Source organism: Saccostrea cucullata, unplaced genomic scaffold (assembly GCF_032062105.1).
Source record: "Saccostrea cucullata isolate Sc308-1 unplaced genomic scaffold, CSIRO_AGI_Scuc_v1 ctg1984, whole genome shotgun sequence".
Lineage (NCBI taxonomy): Eukaryota > Metazoa > Mollusca > Bivalvia > Ostreida > Ostreidae > Saccostrea > Saccostrea cuccullata.
This window is the reverse complement of record NW_026920523.1, coordinates 59,359-69,394: the sequence shown is the minus strand read 5'-3', so window position 1 is coordinate 69,394 and position 10,036 is coordinate 59,359. Positions and strand designations below refer to the sequence as shown.

At 31.1% G+C, this 10,036-nt stretch overlaps 1 protein-coding gene across 1 annotated transcript; it reads right to left on the bottom strand.

Annotated features, from left to right (window-relative positions):
- Positions 1-2,392: 2,392 nt before the first annotated feature.
- LOC134250262 (patched domain-containing protein 3-like) lies at positions 2,393-5,825 on the bottom strand. Its single transcript, XM_062732617.1, has 4 exons — positions 4,883-5,825; positions 4,380-4,598; positions 2,870-4,292; positions 2,393-2,720 (listed from the first exon to the last, which is right to left on the bottom strand). Exons 1-4 carry the CDS (start codon positions 5,823-5,825, stop codon positions 2,537-2,539), a joined length of 2,769 nt encoding a protein of 922 aa, XP_062588601.1. The 3' UTR covers positions 2,393-2,536.
- Between the last annotated feature and the right edge of the window lie 4,211 nt (positions 5,826-10,036).

Sequence of the window (10,036 nt, the reverse complement as noted above, 5' to 3'; positions counted from 1 at the left end):
GATCTAATTTTATTTGAATGACTGTTTTCCATGTCCAGAAGTGAGATCTGAATCTGCGACGTAAGGATTCATCCTGACTCAAGAGTAAATCCCACGCAGGAGAGAAATGCCATAAGTAGAAGAAATGAGTGCGACACCCTAGAACTTTACCAATTGTAGCATTTCTTTTTTTAGCTCTACTGGTCAGAGACCAGAAGAGCTTATGCGATAGAAATGCGTCCGTCGTCCGTCCGTCTGTCTGTCTGTCTGTCTGTAAACAATTTTTCAAAATGCTACTTCTCCTACAGTTTTGGTCTGATTTAAATATAACTTGGCACACAAGTAGACTACACTAAGATACATAATTCTGTGCATCGGTTTTTGATTTTTATGAACGGTGTTGCCATGGTTAATAAAAAATAAAAAATTTTTGTGAAATTCTTTCAAAATGCTACTCCTCCTACAGTTTTGATTCGATTTCAATATAACTTGGCACACAAGTAGACTACACTAAGATACATAATTCTTTGCATCAATTTTTGATTTCGATGAACGATGTTGCCATGGTTACTAAAAATAGAAATTTATGTGAAATTCTTTAAAAATGCTACTCCTCCTACAGTTTTGGTTTGATTTCAATGTATCTTAACACATAAGTAGACTACACTAAGATGCATAATTTTGTGCATCAGTTTTTGATTTCGAAGAACGATATTGCGATGGTTACTAAAAATAGAAATTTCTGTAATTTTTTTTTCAAAATGCTACTCCTCCTACAGTTTTGGTCCGATTTCAATATACAGTTGTAACTTGGCACACAAATAGACTATACTAAGATACATAATTCAGTGCATTGGTTTTTATTGTGATGAGCGGCAAGGATCATTTTTCTATTTATTGCTGTTTTAAAGTTTCCCAACTGCTACTTTTCTCTTCCTTTGTCTTAAGTATTAACCTGTAGAGCTACAGTCTCGACAGAGACTTCTGGTGTATCTTAATTCTCGAGGCTATATTTTTAAAAAAGTTTTTTATCTGCAAAAAATGAAAATAATTTCGTATGACTAGATCATTTATCTTGATGTTCGATGGTGTCACATTTGGTGACTGAATTAAAAAAAAAAATTCAAAAAAGCAAACATCTCATTTCTGTAGCAATATTTTGTTTTCTCCTGCACATTGTGTTTGTCCCTTAGCTTATTCGATACTCAAAAGCATACATTCAACAAAATCATTTCTAACTAAGATTTTATAAGCAGAGAGCTGCAAATTTTGAATTACTGGAATTTAATTCATCGAGAAATGTGTGTTTAAAACACTTTATTCCAATATACAATTGCAACTATTGCTGTTTAAAGGTCAATACGATGATTTAGAGACCTGAATAGTACAAAATTCACTGAGCCCGAGAAGTGAATATTGTTCTTCGAAGGTGGCTAAATCATCGTATTAACCACAAAAACAGCAATAATATGTTTTATCATAGGATTAAATGATAGCAAATTCCTACAATACTGTTTTTATTGCTTTTAATTGAAAGTTTTTAACAAGAAATTTCATTGTAACATAAAAAATGGAATAGGAATTATTCCTTATATTGCTCTGCAATAATTCTTTATATTGACCTTGAAGGTCACATGCAGGTCAATATAACGTAATATTTTTCTAACATTGTTGGATCTTAGTCAGGGAGAGGGGAATTATTCAATCATACTGTATAATAACAACAATTATTGCCCTAATTTTGTTCTCTCTTGAAAAAAACAAATGTTTAATTTCATGATAATATGTTTATTTTCAAACAAACATAAAACATCTGAAAGCAAAATGCAGTAAATTGATTAACAAAAATTATTATAACTCACATACCAACAATTGCATATATCAGGCGACACAATTAAAAACAATACATTTCCGTAAAAATCATCTGCTGTAAATATTTTTCTGCCTTATTCATACATGTAAGTTTACATCCTCAAGTAATTGTTCTAAAAGTTATATATTTCATGTAATCTCATGTACTGTAAGTGAAAAACATCTAAAATTATTAAATTAATATCCGTAGAAATTTATACAAACAAACATAAATGCTACAACAGTATACTGTATATTTCATGATAAATAGAAAAACATGCACAAACTGAAAATAAAATTAAATTAATCTTTGAATATCACACATCAATTTTTACTGATCATATGTTTTCATGCGAACTGATTCTTTCATGTCCTGAATATCTGAAAATTAAAATATTAATCAGCGCATTTTTTCTCAAGAATTCAAAGTTATGAAATATCATTTCAAATTACTCTATTTGCTATATATATTAATATAATATTTGCTGTATTGATTATCATTCAAAGAAAATTAAATTGGACACATTCAATACTTTTCAACTGCAAAAGTTGTCGTCCCTTACAAAGAAAATTTCTGAGTATAATTGCTGTGCGTGAAAATGTTACACAGATGGAATCACTTTTAGGTTTGCGCTATGTGGTCTTTATGTGATCCTCAGAAATATAAATAAGTGTAAAAAGTATCAAAAAAGTCACAAATAAAAAATCAAGAGCGAAAAGGTTCATACTTCATGAAACCATTGCCAATATGTGTTGTTCTTCCCAAACGTTTATTACTGTTCCCTTTGTGCATGCGCATGTCTTCCTGTATATCCGGACATGACCGTCTTTGTTGTGAGGAGGAAAAAGACTGTAATCTAGGAACCTGAAACTCTTGGCAAGATAATGACCTGAATTATAAACAAAAAGATAAATAACATGTTACCACAGTAACTTTGAAAGAAAGGAACAATTTCCAAGGAAATATAATTTCTAAGAAATACACGTTTTGTTCCAATGTTTTGAATGTATTTCTGGTAGGCAAACATGTTTATCGTACCTATTTTCTATGTCCATAAATGATTCATTTTTTGGAATAGAAGAAACAGCCTCTGTGGTGTGTATTCCACCATCCTCTGCTTCGCTAACTTTTGTCTTACATAAGTTACGTGCTTTCAAAGAATATAAAAGTAATGGAAGAAAAAAAGCACCGTGTAATAAACCAAATGTGATGACCAGAAACATAAGCTTACCAAAAGAAACAAAAATGTAACTGCTAGAAAATGCTAGCATTATAATTCCCAAAAGTGTAGAGAATGCAGCATTAACGATAGGGCCACCTGCACGGTCCATAGCATTTTGTAGAATTTCGTTTGGATCGTCCCCTTCCACCGAAAAAAACGCATGACAGATATGAACACTGAAATCTACAGAAAAGCCAACACTCATGACAAGATGGATCATGGTAATAGAACTCAGAGTGAGATCCCAATAGAACATGAATCCAAATATTCCAGCAAGGATACTAATCAGAGTTATACATACAATCGATACGACTCTAAGATCTGGCACGAATATGAATGTAACAAAAAGCATAACAACTACAGCAATGCCTACCGTTTGGAGAGTACTGGGTAAAACTTGAACGTATTGTTCAAAAAATACAAAAGCCGGGGTATAAATTATGCAAGGAAGTTCGGTACTATCCGTTATTTTTCGCATGCGGTTCATAAAATCTCCTTGTTCATCCGATGTTTTCATGTTTTTCGCCTTTAAGTAAAATCTGGATGAGAGTAGTTTCAAGTTTGAATTATCCAAAACTACATCATTTGTAAAAGATTGTCCAGAAGAGGATGCTAAAAAGTGAGCAAGACCTAGAACAAAACTAGATTCGGACGTGGCATTATATGATGGATATGTTTTGTAACTTTCTAACCAGTTTATCTCAATGTTGATGTCGATATAATTGTCCAATTTAGTTTTATATAAGACAGAATTTATAAGGTTTTGTGTCTCACTCCGGTGGTAGTCCATCGTCTGAGTCACTAAAATCATAATCATTGGTTCTGTGGTGTAATATTTTTCGTCCCATAAACTATACTTGTAAAAGTATGAATCTTCCGAGGCTAAATTGAAAAGCTGTAAGCCCTGCTGAAGATGTATACAACCATAGATCGAGAAACCCAAATAAGTTAAGAATACAAGAACAATGCTGATTTTTCCCCAAATTCCATTTAAAATAAAAAGTATTAACTTTTTGGGGTATTTTTCCAAGGGACTTTCTACATCACTTCTTGTTATGGGGATAGATCCAGCGATACATTTCAAAAAGCATTCAGAGCTTTCTGCGTACTCTTCTCTTGGTTTGACAACTTTACTACACAAACAGAAGTGTCTTTTTTCCATAGTTCTTTTCTCATTAATTCTTATAGCCGGACTGAGGAAGAAAATTTGGTTTAGGTAACAGAACAACACAGATACACCTAAAATATATAAAAAAGACTATTTTTAAAAGTCAGCGTTTTCAAAGTTAAGTCATGTTTTATGATGAAGTAATCTAATATTCATACCTGTATAAACGCAGAAGTTCTTTATACTTTTAAAAACGGACGAATATCCAATAGCAAAAGCCAGGAAGTCTGTCAAAGATGTAATAGTTATTGCAACACCACTCTTTTTCATCATAAATATCATCCTCTTCCTTATATCATTGTCGTTGGGTTGTTCAGACAAAGATGGGGCATCTGCCATTCCAGACATTAAAATGAACATATCATCGATTCCTATTCCTATATCAATGAATAAACCAATGAAAAGGAAAATATATCCTTTTTTTTCAAAATATATGAAATTAGATATGTTGATTATGTTTTATTTTATCCCCTTTTTTATCGCTGGCCATTTAAAGTGAAACTTCTGTCTGAATTAATATAATATATGAATGCTTCTAAATTGATTAAGCATGTCTGTTTATCTTTAAATTCAAGCATCTAGGATACAAAAGAAAGTTACGCTCTAATTCAGTTCGGTGCTAAATTTGCTTTTTAGGAGCATTGATTTGTACAATACTCACCGACAATTAAAAATGGCATTACGCCGACGATGTTTGTGAATTCCACTCCTATAGCACTGACAAACCCAAAGGCAGAAGCAATGGCCAATACAGGTGCAAAGACGCCTGCAAAGCCTAAGTTCATACGATTAGCAACGTTGTTAAAATTTGCATTTAATGATGCAAGATTCGCATACGTCATCATAAGTGAAAACGTAACAGCAAACAATGGTATATCACTGTTAATATTCTTGTTTAATTCTTTTTCAATGGAGTCTGAGTAAACATAAGCAATCTGTGTTAAGTTAGTCTTCAAGTTTTCCATTTTGGATATGAAAGCCTTTTCCCATGTCTTTGAAAGTTGAATGACGGATGCATTGTTTTGTCGCAGGTAATATTGTAGCTTAATACCAACAACAGAGGTCAATTTATTGCTTTCTGAAATGGCCTGAGCAAGAAAAGGAGATAAAAGATTTCTGCCGAATAAAGGGTACGTGATATTATTAATAACAAAATTGTCTTGAAATGACTGGGATAATATTACGGAACCAGATATTCCCTCCAAAGGATCTGATCCAGGGGCTAAGTCTGCGTATGTCTTATTTTCAACTGTTATGGCACTTACAATACCGTGAATATTGTTTATTTCGTCCACATAAGCCTGTTTTTTTATGTCACTTAGGTTTTTTGAAAGGATCATAACAGCTCCATAGAGTCCAAAGTTACTAAGTTGGTAGGAATGAAAATGTCTGTCTGTTGGGTCTCCATATAAGTTTTGTACAGTGTCTCGATCTTGTATTGCCTGGCTATCAATAGGTGTGTAGAGTTTTTCTATGTCGTTTTCCACTTTCATTCCAAGTATCCCAATTATCAAAAGCAAGTTGACAATGATACAGAGAACCATTATAGGAACTGGGTAAATTGAAATTTTCTCCGCGAGTTTGCCAAAAAGGTTCTCTATCATTGTCTCCCATTTTTCGTGACATCTTTTACAACCCTTTATACATCCAGATCTCATTTTGACCTACAGGTAATTGATTGGTTAATTTAAAAAAATTGAATTGAATTAGTTTGTATTGTATTATAAATGTTTAAATAAATAAAATATTAATCACTATTACAAGATTTTTTATCTATTGTTTTAAGTTTAGTAACCTCCTGGCAAAATGATTATGGAGAAACTTTCATGAAAATATTTGCGTTGTAAAAAAATAAATATTATTATTGTTACTTTTTAAAAATAAATTATCATTATTTCTATTATAAAAATCACTATTCTATAAATAATATATTAATTATTTTTATAAAATAATAAATGTACTAATTTCGACTTACAAATGATCTGCTTTGAATAACAACTAAAAAATTAACACTCGTGCTCTGGTTTAAACTGCACTATTTTTTAAAGTTCTTTTTATTTTCAATGGAACTTAAACTAGTTGTGTAAAGACATTATTTTTTTTTTATCTTACTTGTAAACATAAACGCACCTCTCTTTTGAAAACGGTAAAGAAACTTAATCAGATCTATGGATGTTTCACATCCATAACATGCACGTGAATCATAAAATTATTTTTTTTTGCAGAGTTTATAACAACGCAAACTGAACTGGGGGATATAATTTAATCAGATATCAAAATATTATATCATTAAGCTTATTCGAAATCTGTTTTATTTTAAATTAAATAAAATAAGATCTAAGTTCTAACATAAGAAAATTTGAGATCAATTAATATTTGAATGGATAGAAATTCAAAATAATTTAAGTAACAATTGTTTCCTCCTTACCTTTTGAAGTATGAGTATTCTAGTTTGAAATATAATATTTACCATCTTTTATTCCGTTTCCAATCTTGTGTGGCGATTTTTTTCATTCAGAATAAAACAAACAAAATTCTACATAAAAAGATATGCAAGAAGGCCTATACCAGAATTAGAAAGAAATGTCCTCTAATTATTGCACATTGTAAGTTGTCACATCCACGACCTATATTCTTTTTTAAAAATCTCTGATCCACCAGTCTAATCCATTGGTTGATATCGACCAGGTAGTATAGGTAAGAATGGCACAGAATCACAGATTTTCCAAAACTTTCAATATTGAATTCGTATCAATTGTCTTCATGCAGACTGAAAACATTGCGGAGTTTTCAATTTCTATGTCAACATGGCAACATTTTCCAAATTTTAAAAACTGAGATCAAGACTGACTAAATTGAGCAAAAAGTAATATATAATAGCTTAATTGTTACCTTTGTTTTGGGAAAGATGTCCACGTCTTTTGATATTTTGGTTACGTCAGTTGAACATTATGATTGTATAAATGAACATGGAGTCAGCTATTACTATTGATTTTTGATTATAATGCACCATCCTTTGCTATAATAATAAAAATGAATGCAATGTAAAGGGTTTTCCATGACATCAGAAAGATTGTCGAGTCTATGGTGCACCATAGTCGTCTTAAAAAATTTCATGATAATTCCAATCTTCATTTTATATATTGATTTCCTGTGATTTGATTGGACGAGAACAAGTTTAAAGCAGTATGAGCTGCATTTTTGAAAATTTCAATTTGCTGTTAAAAAGGGTTATCATGATAAATTTGTAGGTAACTTAAATCTTTGTGATCAATTAGACTAAAGTAAAGCAGAAGAAAGACTTCTGTATACAATCCAATATACAGATTTATATAAGAAACTAGTGTTAAATCTAAAGCAAACTAGCATGGGGCGGCGCCATGCCCCTTTTTCTCGGCGCCATGCCCTTTTTTCCAGCGCCATGCCTTTTTTCCTAACCCAAATTTAATAAATATGCCCAGTTTAGGCAATATTCCTTTGCTGCTCTTTTCATTCAGTGCATGCTGATAATCCCTTTGTTTACAAAACGACAGGAAATCACTTCACGCTTGAACGCACGCACACAGCCACCTGGCTAATTTACATGCCTCAGGCATTGTCAACTGTCATTTGATTAGCATTGATCATGCAAGAATTAGCCCAAGACCAAAGATAAATTAACTAAAATATTAACTAATTAAATCCAGCATCGTTTTTTTAAAACCGAAAGTAGAATAAAACACATAGTTGAACTAGAAGAAAAAACTGATATTTTTTCTGAATAAAATACTTACAGTGTACCAAAAAATGAATGTAATGTGATAAAAAGGCTTAAAAACAACAAACTAAGTTATTTTCTTTGATTGAACTGATAGATTTCACAAGCTGAGGGTCAATGTTTCTAATTAAAGCCAGAGTTTTTTTTAAACATATAATACATGGCATAAGACCAGTTTTCACTCGATCCTGTTGGTAGAATATTTTCCAATTAAAGAGAATGGTCTCTACATGTACTTTTCAAAATGCCCCTCCCCCCTTTCCTGAAAAAAGTATTTTTGTTTAATGTTTAAATTGACTATGCTAGCTAGTTCACAAATAACACAGTCCAAGCAGGTAAAAAAGTCCTACCGCCAAACTTAAGTAATGTTTGCACATGTTTCAGCTAGATTAATACCATTACTTTCTCAAGTGTAACCTTACTACTTTTTTTTATTAAAGAAATTGGATGTAAAGGCCCTTTTTTCTGAAACATTATTGTACAGGACGACATTAAAGTAATTTTGATTCAGTCAAAGCTTATAAATTGTTCTTCCGTCACAAATATGAACAACTGAGGTTTATTAACGTTATTTTTTTTTCTGTCATTGAAAAAGTTATTTACAAATTTGCAACAAAAAACCCCCCAGAAAGAACGGATTGTATAGTGGCTTCAAAGAAAAATAATTGCAATAATTTTCAAAAATTAGTAATTGGAATTATACGCATTAAACGTTCTTTTTGAAAAAAAAATTATCGATGTGTAAACTCTTGACATTTTACTCACAAACTTAACATAAAAGTGCTTCGCACTTTTATTTAGTTTGTGAGTAAAATGTCAAGAGTTTACACATCGATAATTTTTTCAAAAAGAACGTTTAATCCTATAATAAATCTTATAAGTAAAAAAAACTTGTTCATACGTAGATTTAAAATCATTTTCCGAAGAAAAGAAAATAACAGTTGAACAGGATTCATAAAATTTTAATATTGAAAATAAAAGTAATGGTCATTACAAAGAAATGAAAGTTAAAAAAGATATCAAGATGAACTGAAAATGAATGTCGAAAAGAAAAGTTATAACTATATCTGTAACAAAAAAAACCCTTGCAACGATAGCCAAAACCGAATTTCAAGAAAACTTTGTACAAATTTTTAATTTAAATTGAACGATCAAGGAAAATTTCTATATAGCAATGTATCCTGGTAGAATATTTTTAGTTTTTACATTTTTCTATCTTGAAGTTCTTGTAATTCTTTGCTGTCTTTTATCTTTTAGATTTTAATCTGGACAATAAAAAGGAAGCAGATTTATTTCAAATTCAAGATAACCATGCAATTTACGAAAAAGTTTGGAAAAATTTGGAAAAATTTCCAATTCCAATATTATTTAGATAATGCCAAAGGATATGATGAATTATTGAGCCTTTTCTTTCTTTGCTGTAAAACTATCTAGTAATGTGATTTAAATCAAATCAAGCGAGGATCCAATCAGCATTTACATTAAAACTTTTAAAAATTACATTCTTCATGAGTGATAACACAATTCAAGCAGCATACATTTTAAAGGCTCTAGGCATGAATATCAACATATATATACAGGGTTAAAATCTTTGATTTCCTGTATTTGTCCTATAATTATCTACCCCTGTAGGTCATGAATTAAACAATGTAGAATTTACACTAGTTTAAAATGTTCGCTCTTTAAGATTTTCTGGCCCATTAGTTCTTGATATGGATACTTTTTTTAATTACTCGAGTATTATATTTTTTTGCTTCCTCTAAATAATCTGACTGTGGAAGGGGGTTTGGCCCTTCGTTTTAATTATTTATAATGTCGTTTACCGATGGATGCTTTTAACAATTAGATCAATTAAATTTTAAAATGTCCCAGGTTTTTAAATATAATTAGTAAAAGTTGAAAATGTGAAAAGTGTATAGAAAGATGGACGCTGGACACCGTGTGATGAGAAAGGCTCATGTGCGCTTTCAGCTAAAGACACAAGACATTGGAAAATCTGAGCTGCTATAAAGTAGTGTCTAGGAGAAATATGTATTCCCTTTTAATATTTCACACCTA

Bases quoted from the DNA above. Each gene is read 5' to 3' on its own strand.
- LOC134250262 (XM_062732617.1), bottom strand. From the start codon at position 5,825: ATGATAGAGAACCTTTTTGGCAAACTCGCGGAGAAAATTTCAATTTAC. The intron at 4,293-4,379 runs GTATGAATATTA...TATATATTTTAG, and splicing joins GAACTTCTGCGTTTATACAG to GTGTATCTGTGTTGTTCTGT. The intron at 2,721-2,869 runs GTACGATAAACA...TTTATAATTCAG, and splicing joins TTTATGGACATAGAAAATAG to GTCATTATCTTGCCAAGAGT.